This window comes from Neofelis nebulosa, chromosome 8 (assembly GCF_028018385.1).
Source record: "Neofelis nebulosa isolate mNeoNeb1 chromosome 8, mNeoNeb1.pri, whole genome shotgun sequence".
In the NCBI taxonomy this organism is placed as follows: domain Eukaryota; kingdom Metazoa; phylum Chordata; class Mammalia; order Carnivora; family Felidae; genus Neofelis; species Neofelis nebulosa.
In genome coordinates, this window is record NC_080789.1 from 99,190,073 (window position 1) to 99,208,182 (window position 18,110).

The window sequence follows — 18,110 nt, forward strand, 5'->3', positions numbered from 1 at the left end:
GATTAAGAGTACATTTATCACTTTTTAATCTCTTTTTTGTTTGTTTCACATTTTTATTTAAATTCTAGTCAGTTATCATATAGTGTAATAATATTTTCAGGAGCAGAACTTAGTAATTCATCACTAAATTACATACAACACCCAGTGCTCCTCACAAGTGTCCTCCTTTAGGAAGTATACTTACCATGATGAACCCTGAGTAATGTACACAATCGTTGAATCACTGTATTTACACCTGAAACTAATATAACACTGTGTGTTAACTCTACTGGAATTAAAATTAAAACTCAATAAAAATGAAAAAAAAGTTAACATTTTAATGAGGTTGAGGAGAAAAAAAATGCTGAGATTTTTGATGTTTAAGGAGTATCTTCCAATCAAGAGGAATTAAAACTTGTAAAGTACGCAAGGACTTTTCAAAAGATGTTGCCCTTTTCATTCAGTCTCGTATTTTACGTAAGTGAGAAGGCACGTAAAGAATGTCACCTTATGTTGCCAACACTAAGGAATGTTCTGAAAGTGCAATCAGGCCAAGAAGTTATGTACAAAAGAAACCGCTTTTATTCTCTCAATGAGGATTCTAGAAGGAAAGCTTTTTGGGTTGCTCGGGGTTTTCGGAGAAAAGTTACAAAGTTGAGTAACACAACAGCACCCGGATACAAAGCAATTATATGTGGCAGTCTCTCCGGGTGCTCATTTTTTATAATGTTTCTTTTTGATGGGGAGCAAGAGAGAGAATCCGCAGCAGGTTCCACACTGTCAGGGCTAAGACACATTCGGGAAGGAGTGCAATTCACAAGGGAAGAGTTACGTTGCATTTTGCCTCCTGATCTTGGTGTATGTGTCCTCTTTGGCACAGATCCACTTTCTCTCCGTGTAGTGCCTAGCACTACTGGCACCGTTGTCATTCAAATAGGCACACTCTCCTCCTCCTCTAATAGGAAAACTGCAATGAAAAAGCAGAGTCGCTCAGTTGGCCGCCGGATAGTTCTTCAAAAGCACAGGGAACACAGATGAGGAAATCAGGAAACTAACATTAATTCAGCCTCTAAAATATAAGGTGCATCGCCCCGTATTCTCTCTTTGATATTAAAGATTACCCTGTGAGATACAGATCATCTCTTTTTACAGGCCGGGAAAAAAAAAACAACCCACAACAAGCCAACAAACAAAATTCACAGAATTTCCCAGGATTCTATAACAAATGAAACAAGGATTCATAACTAAATCAGTGAAAATACAGGGTCCACGCTATTCCCACCTTCTTCCCTTTGGGAAAGAGGAGAGAGAATGCTTGTCTACTCAGCATTTAAGCAGTCTGGCTCAGACATCTGGGTCTGCATTTAGACTAGAAGTTTTTCCCCTGTACTGTTTGAAATTGCTCAGGGTGACATGATTTGCCTTTTGTTAAGACACGCTAGCCCTTAATAAATGTATTTTTCACTTCTATGGTGATGAACCATTTTCAATGACTGAACAGTTAGCAATATATTTGCTCCTTAAACACTAGAGAATTAGATGAAGTAAACATTACTGTTTCACTATTATAAAGGGAGAAGTAAAGGTCAATCCTAAATATTTATCAAGCACCCACAATGGGCTAGGCACTGCAGATGCAACAGTGTATAAATATAAGCTCTAATTCCTAAAACTTAGTGTCTGTCCGAGATCAAAAAGCTAATAGGTAAGAACCAGTTTTCAAAATTACCAATGTCTGGTCCAGTGCTCTTTCCACTAAATAAAGTGACATTTCCAATGCTGACTACTTTATCATCATAAAGCAACTTTTCAAAACCTCCTCATTATCTTCAGATAAGAAAACATGTAGTGAGGCTGCCTGAATCCAAGACTTCCGACATTATCCAAAATTCTTCTAGTGATATAAAGATCCAACAGATATGCAGTTGAGATTAAATGTGACAATGCTAACTGCACCTGTCCTAAACATTGTAATGATGATCTTATAAATAATAGACATTATTACCATCCCTCATAATCCCTATGTAAATGGTTGAAGACTGATGCAGCGATCAACGAAAATAGTAATTTACCTTGCATTGATATGACATTTAAAGTTAAATGGTGCCATTGTAAATATCAAAATCTCTGATTCTCATATCAACCCTGTGAAATCAATTGGGCAAGTATGACTAATTTTGTCGTGGAGTAAGCAACGGACTTAAAGATAGTGTGTAGTTTGCTCAAAGTGAAAGAGCTGGTAAATGACATAGCCGAGGCTGGAGTCAAGTTCACCACCATTCTACTGTGCCACCTATGATAGATTTTGTAGCGGTTTGAGGACGTTGCAAAACCTTTGCAGTCTACACTTTTTCACTTTGTTCCTTTATGACTAATCACAAAATAAAAATTTTTAGAGAACACACTGGTTTCTGTGTTTGGTTTCCTGCAAAGTGAATTCAAAATATTTGCTCCTTTAAACACTAGATATGTGCACAGTATGGTACAAATATTGCCACCATATTTTTCAGAACTCACCATCTGGTCCATTCAGTGCCATTTATCCATTTCCATGGTTGGCCTTCTTCTCTGCTGAGCCCAATCCAGTGGTCAGAGGGGCCTTTATACCGCAATAGGAAATCCTTTCAGAAAACAAAGATGATATGCATTAACCTGACATTATCTGGCCTCTCCCAGAAGAAGTGTTGCTTCTATGCTATCTTCTCAACTGCTCTCACAATTTTCTTCTTTTTAATTTTGTATTGTTTGATAATACATACAGAATAGATATGCTACAGTAGCACACACAAACGAATATTAAAACGGAGAGAAATTGCTGATAACTTGTTTGCTTTTAATTCAGCATAGTGCCACTTTGTCTTACTACTTCATAATTTGTTTATCTATTCTATTATTGATTTCCACTAGTATTATTTCAAGTTTGAAGCTATTATGAATGCTTTCATGGCATTCGTGGCCCCTGTCTCCTGTCCCGGAATGAATGATTAGGCCACAGTAATGGTTATTGTCAATTTTACCAAATGACACCTAATTATTTTCTGATTCTATAATTGTAACAAATCGTATTCATACCAGCATTGTAGTTTTCCACGTTACACATCTTTGTCAACAGGTAGAGTGTCTTTTTATGATTACGAGTATTAATTTCTATATAATTCAATGTATCATTTTCCTTTACGATTAGTGGACTTCTCGGGGAAATCTTTACTCTTTGAAGATGACATTTATTTTGACTTCTCCATTTTTAGTTCCTTGACGTGTACAGTTGGGATACTGACTTCAAGTATTTATTTTTTTTTCTTTAAGGGATGCATTTACAGTTATAAATTTCCCACTTAGTATTGCTTCTGCTGCATACCATAGGTTTCGGTATGTTACAAAACACTTATGTTTTGCATGTTTTCCTTTCGTTTGTTTCAATTCTAATTTCCCCCTGTGATTTCTTTTTTGCTCACTGAATGTTTAACAGTGGGCTGTTTAATTTCTATGTATTTGTGAATTTTCCAATTTTCCTTCTGTTGTTGATTTCTAGTTTCATTCCATTGTGTTTACAAAAGGAACTTTGCATGATTTCAATCTTTTCAAACTTACTAACTTGTTTTGTGGCCTATCATATGAACTATCCAGAAAAATGTTCCACACACACATGAGAAGAATACGTACTCTGCTATTGTTGGGAGGTGTTCTCTGCAGGTCTTTTAGGTCGAATTGGTTTGCAGTACTGTTTAAGACTTGTATGTCCTCATTGTTCCTTTGTCTGGTTGTTCTATCCATTATTGAAAGTGGAATCATGAAGTCTTCAAATATTATTATAGAACTATCTATTTCTCATTTCAATTCTATCAATTGTTCCTTCATATATTTTGGTGCTGTGGGTACACTATGTTCATAATGGTTATATCTCCTTGCTGTAACAAAATTTTTATCAAGATATAATATTCCTTGTTTCTTGTAAACTTTTTTGCTTTTATCTGTTTTGTCCAACAAAAATATAGTCACACAGCTCTATTTTGGTTACTGTTTGCATGCCATATCTTTTTCCAGCCTTTTACTTTAAACTTCTTTGAGTCCTTAGATCTATGGTGAGTCTCTAATAGCATATAGATGGATCTTGTTTTGTTTTTAGCCAACTGCCAGTCTCTGCTTTTTAATCAGATAGTTTCATCCATTTACATTTAATGTGATTATCATTAAAAGACTTAGTTCTACCATTTATTTATTTTTTATATGTCTTATATGTTTTTTATTCTCCAATTCCTCTACTATTGTGATTTTTATTTAATTGAGTTTTTGTAAGTACCATTTTTATTCCCTCCTTCTTTTACCGTATATATTTTAGTAATTTTATTAGTGGTTACCTTGGGGATTGCCATTAACATTTTAAACTTATAACAACATAGTTTACAATATGAACTTGGTTATAATGGCAAATGAACATTTTGCCCCATCTCCAATCCTCTCTTCATAATATTGTCATAGACTATATATGTATATGCTATATACCCATTAACATAGATTTATAATTATTGTATTATGAATTCACCTGTTAAATCATATATGAAAGGAGATAAATTACAAAGTAAACCAAAAGTATATTAATTCTGGCTTTTATATTGATCTATGTGGTTACTTTTATGAGTGTTGTTTCTTCCTTTGGCTCTGAGTTACTATCTAATGCACTTTAATTTCAGCCTTTATCATTGTTTATAGGATGGGTCTACTGATAAGAAACTCACTTAGCTGCTGTTCTTTTAGAAGTACCTTAAATTTTTTCCCATTACTAAAGATAGTTTGGTCACATACAGAATTCTAGACTGGCAGGGTTTTTTTTAGAATTTAAAATACGTCATTCCACTGTTTTCTGGATTCTATGGTATCTCAGGATAAATCAACTGTTAATTTTATTGAGGATCCTAGGTACATGACTAGTCCCTTCTCTTGCTGCTTTCAAACTTCTCTCTTTAGGCTTTGATAACTTGACTCTAATTTTAGTCTTCATGTAGTTTTCTTTGAATTTATCCTGCTTGGAGTTTGTTGAGATTCTTGGACATGTATATTCATCTTTTTCCTCAACTTTAGGAAGTTTCTGTCCATTATTTCTTTACATATTTCTTCTACTTCTTTTTCTCTTTTCCGTCTAGGATTCCCACAATGTATATGTTGGTTTGCTTGGCGGTATACTACACTTCCTTCAGGATGTTTGTTTTTATTTTTAAATTTTCTTTCTATTGCTAGAGAGGATACTTTCAACTTTCTTATCTTCAAGTTTGCTGACTCTTTCTTCTTCTTGTTCACATATTCTTTTGACTCCTCTAGTGAGTTTTTCATTTCAATTATTATACTTTTCAGGTCCAGAATTTCTATTTGGTTCCTTTTAATAATTTCTACCACTTTATTGATATTCTTACTTTATTTACATATCATTTTTCCTGATTTCTTTTACTTTTTTGGTGTATGGTTTCCCTTAGCTCATTGAACATATTTAATACAATAGATTTAACATCTTTGACTATATTTCAAATGTCTGGACTCCCTCACGGATGGTTTCTGTCAGATATTTCTTCCTGCGAATAAGCTATGCCTTCCTATTCCTTTATATGTTTTGTAATTTCTTTGTTAAAAACTGGCCATTAGGAATACTTTATTGTGTTAACTCTGGGAATATACTTCTTTTCTTCAGTGATTGTTGACTTTCAATTACTGAGATTCAGAGCCACCTGGTTGTGACTTTTCCAAACAATTTTTGCAAAATGTGCATTACCTACTGTGTGTGGTCACTGAAATTTCTATTCTGTTATTTTTAGGGTCAGCCAGTTAATTGCCACAGGTTTTCTTAAATGTCTAGCTCCCAAAAGGGGTGAGGGGGGCGGGAAACAAGTACTGTTTCTTTAAATGCTCTGAAAATCACTTCATTTGGTAGAAGTTGAATGAAAAATGGCAGCCCACCTCTGTTGTGTCTGTCCCTCAGCAAAGAAAAGCAGCAATAAAAAATAATACCACATAACCACAATATTTGAAGCACAATGTTCTTATTCACCATCCTGGCTCCAGCAAGCTTTACCAGGAACGTGGCCAAGAGTCCCCATGGCTGTAGAACATGATGGTGTATGGGGAATGGTAACCACTGAGTGGGAAGGCTGAAATTCATGGAGATTAACTGAAATTTACTAACCTCTTCATTAAGTTATCCCTTGGATGCTGCAAGCCTCCAGAGCTCCAGATTCGTTGAGAGTTTCTGCCAGTCCAATAGGTGTTTAGGTGTAGGTACAGATTTCAAAGCTTCCTACTCTGCCATCTTCTCTGACATCACTCCTGCCTGATTTATTTTGAAGCAATGTTAACTTCATGCAGATTTAAAATGATGTTTCCCTCTTTAATTTTCTAATTCTGTTTGCACAGTTCTTGCTCATTAGTCAGAGAAAGCACTGTCTTGCTCTCTGGCCACTTTCCTGCTATGAATGTTAAGGTAACTGTAGATGATCTGCTGCAGAATGTAGCACCTGCTGGTTTTCTCTCCTTATGTTAAAAAAATCAATGTCTAGGCAAGTGTCTAAACCTGCACCTTAGACATTCTCACATAGAATTACGTAGTGTATTGATGGGGCACATTATTTTATTCTAGACAGAACTATTTTCTTACCAGTTCCTGGAGGGTTTCAATCTGAACAAGATCAGCACCGTGTGAGACACAAAACCTCTGGCTGAATGTCCAATTTTTGATGTCATCAGAAAAATAGAAACACTTTCTTTGGAAACCAATCCAGTTTTCTGGGCATGCAGCTTCAAGGCACTCTGGCGGTATTTGATGGAATTTTCTTCTAGTTACTAAAAATAAAAACAACTTACTTTTATATGTTCCTATATGTACATTATCAAGTGCTTTCTAATACACTTTTCCATAGTTGTGTGATAGGCTAAATATATCATCTTTATTTTTCAAACAAGGAATATGATTCTGCAAGTCATCACATATATTACACAGCAAATGTCAAAGCTGAGATTCAAACTAATGCCTTAGTTAGTGGATGAGTTGAATGAAGAATTACTAATGTCTTAAAATCTGGACTATAGACCTGCCTACTTAGATTTCAACAACGCTGCCTTTCTTAAAATACTAGGCACATCAGTAACATTTTACCAGCCTTAGAGAACAGATAGTTCAAGAGCTCTAGATGCCTTCCTAAATAAAATGAGGGACAGGGCATAGATACCTTTTGTGAATAAAGTTTCTGGAAATGAAATGGTCGGATAGATGTGTAAAGAGTCCCATGATGATGAAAGAAGTGGGTTTACCCTGCGTGTCCTTCTACTAAAGAACTTCCTTCAACTAAGGAAGTTTTGTGAGGCTTTCTCTATTTTGAAGCTGATAGTACTCCATGGGGTAAGCTTTTCTGATACACTTCCCACATAACCAGGAGAGATGCTCTCTAAAGGTGAGATTAAAAAGAAGAAAAGTCTCTCCAGGTGGCCTTTACTGATTTGCTAGTAGGTGAGGCTTTTATTTCTATAACCATTTTCTCTAAGTAACCTCACAGCTTCTTTCTTAAATAAGTAATGTTAATTTAAATCTCTGTAGCTTTATTTTTGCTTCATCGATGTATAAGAGATTTTCTTTTTGGTAACAGAATGGCAAGAATAGATCATTCTCTGTGGAATCATAAAAATATTAAAAAAGAAATACGGATCACCTGGAACATGGGAGAGTCCAAAGTAAAATCAAATCTTTGTCCCCAACTTTCAAACTAGACAAGAGACTGCTGCGTATGTTGACCAATTTCAAACGAGTCTCCCCTCTTCGTCTTTGTTTTGCAAAGTTCAAGTTTAGGCAGAGAAAGTGATAAGCAATCACTCTACTCGGGGTTTCTGTCCGGAGGTAATCCTGAGCAACTGTCGCACTGAGAAATCTTTAAACCGAGGATGACCACGGTGGATTATTACTTGTTTTATCTTTTCTTTATCTGTAAGCTTCTAACATTTCCATTAAAGATGGTAATGGTGATAGTGATACCGTTTATGATAACAAAATAGCAGCAAACAGTTTTTGAAGATTTTTTTTATTAGGTGTATCCAGTTATTTAATGCATCAAATTATCTAATCCTGATTATATTTCAATACACGAAATTTACAATTACTTACTCCATTACCTTTCCATTTTAGAGTTAAAGGTAAATTCCACGCGTCTTGTCTATTAGTGGCCTTTTGCAACCCAGATATTTAAAAGCAAAGAAAGAAAAATACCATATGATTTCACTCATATGTGGAATTTAAGAAACAAAACCAAAGGAACAAAAGAAAGGTAAAGAGACGAACAAAAAGCAGATTCATTTTTTTTTTAATTTTTTTGTTTTAACGTTTTTATTTATTTTTGAGACAGAGAGAGACAGAGCATGAACGGGGGAGGGGCAGAGAGAGAGGAAAACGCAGAATCGGAAGCAGGCTCCAGGCTCTGAGCCATCAGCCCAGAGCCTGACGCGGGGCTCAAACTCACAGACTGTGAGATCGTGACCTGAGCCGAAGTCGGACGCTTAACCAACTGAGCCACCCAGGCGCCCCACAGATTCATTTTTTAATGCTCCTTTATTTATTCTGAGGGAGAGCGTGTTTACACGTGTATGTGCAGGCAGGGGCAGAGAGAGGGAGAGAGAGGATCCCAAGCTGGCTCTGTGGACATGGGGCTCGATCTCACGAACCGTGAGCTCATGACCTGAACCAAAATCAAGAGTCAGACACTTAACTGACTGAGCCACCCATGTGCTCCCAAAAAATAGACGCTTAACTATAGGGAACAGATGGTTACCAGAGGGGAGGTGAGTGAGGACATGGGTGAAATAAGTGAAAGGGATTAAGAGTATATCTTGGAGGGCCTGGGTGGCTCAGTCGGTTGAGCGGCCCACCTTGGCTCAGTTCATGATCTCATGGTGCATGAGTTCGAGGCCCACATCCTGCTCTGTGCTGACACCTCACAGCCTGGAGCCTGCTTCAGATTCTGTGTCTCCCTCTCTCTCTGCCTCTCCCCTGCTCATGCTCTGTCTGAACATTAAAAAAAAAAATTTTTTTTTTAACGTTTATTTATTTTTGAGACAGAGAGAGACACAGCATGAATGGGGGAGGGGCATAGAGAGAGGGAGACACAGAATCGGAAGCAGGCTCCAGGCTCTGAGCCATCAGCCCAGAGCCCGACGCGGGGCTCGAACTTGCGGACCGCGAGATCGTGCCCTGAGCTGAAGTCGGACGCTTAACCGACTGAGCCACCCAGGTGCCCCAAAAAAAAAATTTTTTAAGAGTATATTTAGTTTGACAAGTACTGAGTAATTACAGAAATGTTGAATCACTCTATTGTACACCTGAAATTAATATAACACAGTATCTTAACTATACTGGGATTAAAATAAAAATTAAAAATAAATTAATAAAAGCAGACTTGTTTTCAGCTAACGGAGTCTGTATAATCTCTTACTGACACCAGAGGGCAGTCACAGATTTCAAAACGTCTGGTATGACTGAATAATAGCAAAATTCACAGTCCAAGGTAGGGCAGTATTAAGTTATTTTACCCATCAACCATGCTGAGTGGTTTGGATCACAGGGCTCAAAATTAGTTTTCTGTCAAAATAATATGAGAAATTTAAAAACAAATAAAAGTGCAGTAGTCTACATAGGATTGAAAAATTAGTCCCTCACCTATCAGCCATAGTGGCTATACAGAACATGCAGAAGAAAACCAGAGCAGAAAATGATTTTTTTTTTTTTTTTTTTTTTTTTTTTTTTTTTTTATTTATTTTTGGGACAGAGAGAGACAGAGCATGAACGGGGGAGGGGCAGAGAGAGAGGGAGACACAGAATCGGAAACAGGCTCCAGGCTCCGAGCCATCAGCCCAGAGCCTGACGCGGGGCTCGAACTCACGGACCGCGAGATCGTGACCTGGCTGAAGTCGGACGCTTAACCGACTGCGCCACCCAGGTGCCCCCAGAAAATGATTTAAAAAAAAAAATCTTTATATACTTTATTTACTGGTTTATATACTTTATTTATATTAACTTATTAATGCTCATAACAGCCTTATGAAGTGGTTTGATTTATCATCCCTATTTCACAGATGAAGAAATTAGGAACAGACGTTTAATTTTCTGAAAGTTCCACAGCTCACAAGTGCAGATTTGGGATTTGAACTCAGATAGTTTGGTGGTGAAAATGTGGATGTGCCTTATCACTAGACTACACCACTTTTCTAACTTTTAGAAGGAAAAATCCCTATCCAAAATTATAGTATGGATAGTATGATTAGAGAAGTTGGAAAACTGGAAGTGAAGCCACGTATTTAAGATTATATTCGGGGCGCCTGGGTGGCGCAGTCGGTTAAGCGTCCGACTTCAGCCAGGTCACGATCTCGCGGTCCGTGAGTTCGAGCCCCGCGTCAGGCTCTGGGCTGATGGCTCGGAGCCTGGAGCCTGTTTCCGATTCTGTGTCTCCCTCTCTCTCTGCCCCTCCCCCGTTCATGCTCTGTCTCTCTCTGTCCCAAAAAAAAAAAAAAAAAAAAAAAATTATATTCAAAAGGATAAAAATATTAGAAATCTATACAATCAGTGATCATTTATGGAACACTTATTCTGTACTAAGCTAGGGACTAACGATATAGGAAAAAAATAGTATTTTTCCCTCAAGTTGCTCACCACAAACGTAAAAAATGCACATATAAATTAATAATTATAACCATCAGATAACAAATGCTATGAGAACTCAGGGGTGCAATCAATATTAATATATTATTCCTGAAAAATGGAAGCACTTTATAAATTTGTCTGAACGTATACCTGCTTTAAAAGGAAGTCAATTCTAATGGAGCCAAAATAATTAGTCAGAGTCCTGCCTATGCCATAGATGAAATACATGACTTTGGGACAATTATTCAACCATTTCTGATTTTCATCACATTTATGGTGGATTCACATGATTATATGAAATTTTAAATTTTTTACCAACATGCAGAGTCCGCTACTGTGTTTTAACTGAAAAAAATTTGAGTTTCCTAACAAGTAGCAGTAGTCATCGTCTACCAGCTGTGCTCCAGACATTGTCCAAGTTCAATCATACACAAATTTACTTCATTATTTCAACAACAGTAAGCAAACTGAAGCACCGAGAGGGTGTTAGAGCTGTCCAAGTTTACAAAGCTGCACAGACGAGACAGCTAGAATTCAAACCCAAGCCATCTAAATCCAGAATGTGTACTCATATTTGTGCTTTTAAACTCTGTACTCTGATCGACCTATGAAGGACTAAGAAGTAGGTAATTAGGTGTGATGAGGATGAGAAAAGACATAAAAATGGAGGCGGACGTGAACGTAGTACTTTAACCAATTATTACCTGCGTGTGAATTGCATCACGGATTTTGTTTTATGTTACTCAAGGGCATAATTTTCCGTATTGTTCTGCTAACGCCAGGACTTATCAGGGAGTCTGACCTTCTGTGAACCATCACTGTCTCCTGGGGCATGTAAGTTTGACAAGGCTATGATTCAACAGTAGACCTTTCACTGAGAAAATGAATGAATAACTTTCTTTGGCGGACTGCTCTTCTATCACAGTAATTCTCAAATATTCTTTGCAGTCAGAAGGAGAAAACAGTGGAAGGCAGCATGCACTTGCATACTTCCCTCAAAAGTATCTCCCCATCCCCAGGAGTAGAGGGCAGTACGATGGTGAACTGGGAAACCCCAAGTTCTTGTTCCTCCACAAGAACAACTTAAAAAATAAAAACAAACCAAAAAAAGCCCAAGAAATTAGCTGACTGAAACTGGTAAGACCTCGGGAAAACAAAGGTTTATAAAAGTCTACACAAATCAAGCCAACACCCAATCAATAAAGGCCATCTTCAAAATGGTAGGAAAACGTGTTTTCTTCTCATGCATGGAATACCTTCTGACTAGTGCAGCAGCAGTTTGGGCCTAAGGTAGAAGGCAGCCCCGTCCCCTGTTCCTTCTCTCAAAATGGAGGGAGCAGGACAGACATTTCTCTTACTAAAAAGGAAAAATTTCAGAAGGACTTAATATCAGATTTGAGCATCAGAAGAAAGATTCAGGGAAGTTACCAGTAGGACAACTGAAATTATCAAGTAGGAGGAGCGGACAAAAAAAAAGAATGAAGAAAATGAACAGAGCTTAAGGCACTTGTTGGATGCCATGAAGCAAACCCACATATGCATCACAGGGGTCTCAGAAGAAGTAGGGAGACAAAGAGTGGCAGAGAGATTACTGGAAAAAGTAATGGCTGTAAACTTCCCAAATGTGATGAAATACATGATCTAAACATTCAAAAACTCAGCCAATGCCCAGTTGGATAAATACGCCCAAACCTCACCCTGAGACAAATCCTAATAAATTGTCAGGTCAAAGACAGAGACAGAGTTTCATTTCCGTGGGCCTTTCTTACTAAGTTTCCACAAATGAAACTTGAGTTGGAAGGGATTTATGCTACTTTCTGTCCTAGACCTTAAAAGACTGAGCAGCCCTCCTCATTGTACCCTATTCCTTTCTTTCAGGAAACCCAGCCTTGATGGTGGCACCTTACAGAAGCCAATTATATCTTAAGAGAATGATGGAAAATAGCAGCCCCACAGTCTTATTCACTCACGACAGAATTGAGAGGTCAAAGAAGTCTCTATTTTTTAAGCCACCATGGTTTTGTGGTCCTCTATTTTTTGAATATTATCTCAGCCTAGATCCTATTAATACATTGTTTAAAAATTACTGTGGGTGCCTAGGGAGGTCAGTCAGTTTAAGCATCTGACTTCAGCTCGGGTCATGATCTCACGGTTCAGAAATTCGAGCCCCAAGTCAGGCTCCGTGCTGACAGCTCAGAGCCTGGAGCCTGCTTCAGATTCTGTGTCTCCCTCTCTCTCTGCCCCTCCCCTGCTCACACTCTGTCTCTGTCCTTCAAAAAAGTCAACATTAAAGAAAATTACTGAATTCTTGGCAAATATTCAAGCACAAATGCAATTTCATGAATCAAACACATCAGTTTCTACAGCTCTCTTTGGATGCGTCCTCCATCAGGACCTACACACAAGATCTTTGAAGTAATTTTAATTGAAAATGTAATTTCAATTATATTGTATGCCTGAAACTTACATAATGTTATATGCCAACTATAGCTCATTTTTGATATATCCTTAACCTAAGAAAATTTTTAAAAAGAAAATGTAATTTGAGAGTAAATTTACATATAAATATATTAAATATATAAATATACATTTGTAAGTAAATATTTATATATATATAAATAATATATATATAAAAGTATACATATATATAGTAAGACTACTGGATAAAAGGCCTAGCAATAATATAAATTAAAGCACAATATGACTGGCAATTGGGTTCTACCTTCTGCAAACTCTGAGCATTCTATTAAGTTTGTAATAATGTGACCCTTATATTACACAACTAAAATCTTAGACCCCACTTACAAGGTTATTGGAATTTAACTCAACTGGTGAAATGAAAAAAAAAAACAACTTAGGAACTGTAAAGAACAGGGAAATCATCAATAAGTCCTCTCTTCTTTTGGAAAGTGGACTTCTCTAGATGAACAAAGATTACAAATTACTTACCTACAACATATATAATTATTCCACTCAATATAAGTATGAAACATGTGATGATGAAGGAAAAGGCTCTATTTGGTTTAACTTTAGTAAAATGCTTTTTTGAAGTCAGGTAATCTGGAAAAAACATAATGAAAAACACGTTTTTGTTTTAGGTTTTTTTTTTTTTTTTTCCACGTTAACTGCAGAACAGACGTCAGACTGCTAGAAGCATTAACCGTCAAAATGTTACTTCCTCTTCATTCCTTTTCACTACAGGGGACAACTGGCCTGTCGTTTTATGAATGTACAATTTTGTCTCTGGAGTTTACTTATTCACAGAAGAACTGATCTTAGTGCACAAGCCATGAAGTGGCTTTGCACCTGTCCCCCAAAACTAAATACAAATCTTATTCTATTTCCAGATCCAGCTACCAATTTAACAGAAATGTAAGAGAGGGAGAATCATGTTAATTAAATGACAGGAACGAAATCAACAAACTTGAGACTATTGTAAATTCTACGTGATAAATTATCTTGAAACTTAAAAAAACACGGAAAGCGCATTTTAAAAAGCAATCACGGGGGTATCTTTTCATTAAAAGGGACTTAAAAGTCTTTTTATTTAAGTCAAAATTAAAGTGAGAAAATGATTCTCATAAAAGTCAATTTAGTGTTATTCCTAAAGACTGCCTAGAGGGCTTCTGAGATGGGTGGCAAGCTTCTTTATCTGACAAAGATAGTATTTTTTTTTTTGAGAGAGAGACAGAGAGGGAGGGAGAGAGAGAGTGTGTGAGCAGAGATGGGGCAGAGGGAGAGGGAGAGAGAGAATCCCAAGCAGGCTCCACACCCAGCATGGATTGTGAGATCATGATCTGAGCCAAAATCAAGAGTCAGCTGCCCAACCAAATGAGCCACCCAGGCACCCCAGACAAAGATAGCATTTAACAAGGATGCTCACCTTAGAATAATTCATTAAGCTGTATATGTGTTTTGTACACTTTTCTATATTTGTGTTGTATCTCAAAAGATCCTATGTTATCTAAAACCTGCTGTAAATGTTTTTTTTTTTTAAATGTTTATTTTTGAGAGAGACACCATGAGCAGGGGAGGGGCACAGAGAGAGGGGGACAGAGGATCCGAAGCAGGCTCTGTGCTGACAGCAGAGAGTCCGATGGAGGGCCTGAACTCGCGAACCATGAAAACATGACCTGAGCCAAAGTCAGACACTTAACTGACTGAGCCACCCAGGTGCCCCTAAACCCTCTTGTAAAATTTCCTGTTGGAACCCTCTTCAGAGTCCATCACGTGGCCACCATACACACTTTTAGCTACTTCTTTTAAAGACTTTCTTGATGAAACAGGCATATTTTCCTGTAACATTCTATCCACACTAGAAAGTTTCTCGTTAATGTTTCCCAGAACGATCAATGCTTGGTGCACACCCAGGAAAGATCTGAATAACACTACAAAGGATCCAAACACCGAGCCGACATTGGAATTAGAGCCCACAGAATGCTGAACCAAGCCAGAGTAATTGCCGGCTAAAACCAAAAATATCAATACACCCCAAAATTTAAACAAAATCAAAAGTCTCGTAACAAAATGTTCATTCAAAATGTCCAGATGCCATGAAAATTTCAACGAACGTGGCCAAAGACAGTCAACGGAAGCCAATGCTGCGATGACAAGATGTTGGAATTATCTAACATATACTTTAAAGCAGCTCTTATGGAAATATGCAAAAATCCCAAAGGAATAAAGAAATAAATGAAGTCACTCAACAAGGATTAGACATCGTCTTCTCCTCATATGAACTGCCTTTTCTCTAAGTCGAGGACAACTTTTATCAAAGACAAAAGAAATTTTTTTCACTCTTAAATTATGCCACTTTGATTTTCTGCAGCTGGTCCAAAACGTTTTTTTTTCCCCCACTTACTAAGTCATCACATAAAGCCTTGAATACAAGTGGTTTTTTACAGTTTCAAGCTTTGTATAAATGTATAATATATATAATATATATATAATGTATAATATATATAATATATAACGTATCTCATATAATATATATGAGATTATATGTGTGTATATACATTATTTTCTTCTTACTGTGCCTCCAATTTTAGATAATTCCATTTGAATGCTGTACTGTTTTTCCTTTGCCTTCTGTTTACTTTTTTTACTTGCTAAAAAACTCCATACTGTTTGCCTTTTCTTTGCTTTTTATTTCTATCTTTCCTATGTATGAGCTTCCATTGTAGATTTCCACCTCATTTTATTTATTTGTTTGTTTATTTATTTTTAGAGAGAGAGAGAGAGAGAGAGACAGTGAGTAGAGGGAGAGAGAAAGAATCCAAAACAAGCTCCCTGCTGGGCATGGAGCCCTACATGGCGCTCAAACTCACCACCCTCAGATCATGCCCTGAGCCAAAATAAAGAGTCAGACGCTTAACTGACTGAGCCACCCAGGCGCCCTTATTTTCTACCTTATTTACCAATGATAATACCCTGCATCTGTATGACACTTTAAAATGTGCATTGTTCTTTTCAGTGAAATTCACTGTTATTAACATTTACTAAGTTTTAACCTCGTAATTTAATTTTTAATTCCATTTTCTTACGTTTGAATTTTTACTATTTGTGAACTGATATTTATTAATAAAATATGACTGTATATGTCAGTGAGATTCATTGTTACAAGGTTTATCCTCTGTCATCAATGGAACCGGACTCGACTCTCTGACATCTTTCCTTAACAGTTCTCCCTCCTCACTTGTTGGCGCAAGTGTACCCAAGTAGCTGCATATTTTTATACCAATCGTAAACCTGCAATTTATAACCTCTAGCATTCCATCTCTCAGCCTTGAAAACTCTCTCCAAAAGACTGTCTTCCCTGTGCAAAAACCAGACCCGCATTACTGCTCTTATCTTACCGCCCCAATTCCCACAGTCACTGCATACAGACCAGCTTCTTACTTGGGTTTCTCAGCAATTCCACCGGCACACAGGCTTTCTCCACACAATTGCTATCATGCATTTTGCCCTTACATCGCAGACAGCTAACAAGTGGCTTCAGATCGCTTCCAAGCCAAGAGAACAACCTCTCCTTTCAGTTTAGAACTTCCTCATTTACACACCCACCTCACAAAAAGACAGGGGACCACATGAGTCAGAAAGCAGCTTGCCTTCAGAGAAGGCGGGTGCTTAGCAAAAATTTCTTTTCTTTTCTTTCTTTTTTTTTCTGCAAAAATTTCTTTAAAACTCGGTCATGGGAACAGTCAAATTTGTTAATGCTTGAGCATTACCAGAAGTATTGCTGTGAGGATGGAGGAGGTGATTCTCAGGGGCAGTAAATATGACGCACATAAAAAAGCAAGGGCAATCCTAATCTCCAATTAAAACCTATTCTCAAGAGCTCATTCTCCCTTAAAAAAATTTTTTTTTAAATCCAGAATCTTTGCTGGTCTTCCAGTTAACCCTGAAAACTCTCCAATACCTTAAAAGACGTTTGCTCCAATGCCCTCAAAGAGGTGTTTCTGGTTTGTTTTTGTTTTTGTTTTTTTAATCAGCCCCTTCTGGTTCTCAGTGTAAGCTTGGGGTCTCTCAGCTTGTAATACCATCGGCAGAGTAAATATGAATTGTCAAGCTGGCCTTTTTTGTATTTTTTCACGATTTTGTCATCAAAGGGGACAGAAAGTAAACTTTGATAGGTTTCACACTATACTGGAGTTCCTACATAGGTGGCACAATTAAAAACATCAGTTTTACTATTATTATCATGGCATGATAACAAAAACCTACAGTTTATTACCCTTTACCATGATCTAGGAACACGCAGAAAAGATTTACACACGTGTTCTCATTTAACTGGTGCCGCTAAATAACGGAGCTGACATTATTACTTTTATTTTAAAATGAGCTCCTCAAGTTAAGGGCAAAGGCATTTGTCTACATTCAGTTACTGATAGATGCCATGATTAAATGATCTGTCTGAGGAACTAGTTTGAAACTAAGACCCTCCATAGTCAGTAAAGGTCAAATGTTGACCTTGTTAGTCAAAAAGCCACAAAAAACCCTCTCAGTTTCTGTTCCTGAAACAGCTCCTCTTAATGAGCAAAAGAAACGGAAAACTAGTGCATACAGTCCTGATGATGTGTTAGCTACATGAAAAACTACATTTCTAAAATACAAGGGCTCTATATTAAACTGTGTGAATTTCATGACTTATAAGCCCTAGGATTCTGTTCACTCTTCTTATGAAATCCTGTGTCTAATAGGTGTTACCCTATACACGATATACTGGCATGTTTTTACACGGTGAAAAGACAGAGTACCCAGACAGTTATTTCAAATTTCACTTAGAAAAAAGGATTTTTTTTTCTTTCCCCAAACAAGATTTTTTAAAATGAGGCATATATTTAAAAGGCACAAATGAGTGACTGTCTGGCTGTGGTGAAAAAGCCCTTCAAGGTTCCCATCGCTACTCAATAGAAGGGACTCTCTCAAGTAACTAATGTAAAATTAATTTTAACAGATTTTGTTTTGT

The 18,110-nt window shown here is 37.1% G+C and overlaps 1 protein-coding gene across 2 annotated transcripts; it reads right to left on the reverse strand.

Moving 5' to 3' along the window:
* Nucleotides 1-293: 293 nt before the first annotated feature.
* CLEC2D (C-type lectin domain family 2 member D) lies at nucleotides 294-16,750 on the reverse strand. Of its 2 annotated transcripts, XM_058743742.1 has the most exons (5): nucleotides 16,541-16,745; nucleotides 13,592-13,702; nucleotides 6,620-6,804; nucleotides 2,497-2,600; nucleotides 294-946 (listed from the first exon to the last, which is right to left on the reverse strand). In XM_058743742.1, exons 1-5 carry the CDS (start codon nucleotides 16,599-16,601, stop codon nucleotides 808-810), a joined length of 600 nt encoding a protein of 199 aa, XP_058599725.1. In that variant the 5' UTR covers nucleotides 16,602-16,745; the 3' UTR covers nucleotides 294-807. The 2 variants fall into 2 exon arrangements, with proteins under 2 accessions (XP_058599725.1, XP_058599726.1); XM_058743743.1 differs by lacking the exon at nucleotides 13,592-13,702 and having other exon boundaries at nucleotides 16,541-16,750.
* Between the last annotated feature and the right edge of the window lie 1,360 nt (nucleotides 16,751-18,110).

Bases quoted from the DNA above. Each gene is read 5' to 3' on its own strand.
- CLEC2D (XM_058743742.1), bottom strand. From the start codon at position 16,601: ATGCATGATAGCAATTGTGTGGAGAAAGCCTGTGTGCCGGTGGAATTG. The intron at 6,805-13,591 runs GTAAGTAATTTG...TTTTATTTTTAG, and splicing joins AATAATTATATATGTTGTAG to TAACTAGAAGAAAATTCCAT. The intron at 2,601-6,619 runs GTAAGAAAATAG...GTTTTCTGAAAG, and splicing joins TTGAAACCCTCCAGGAACTG to GATTTCCTATTGCGGTATAA.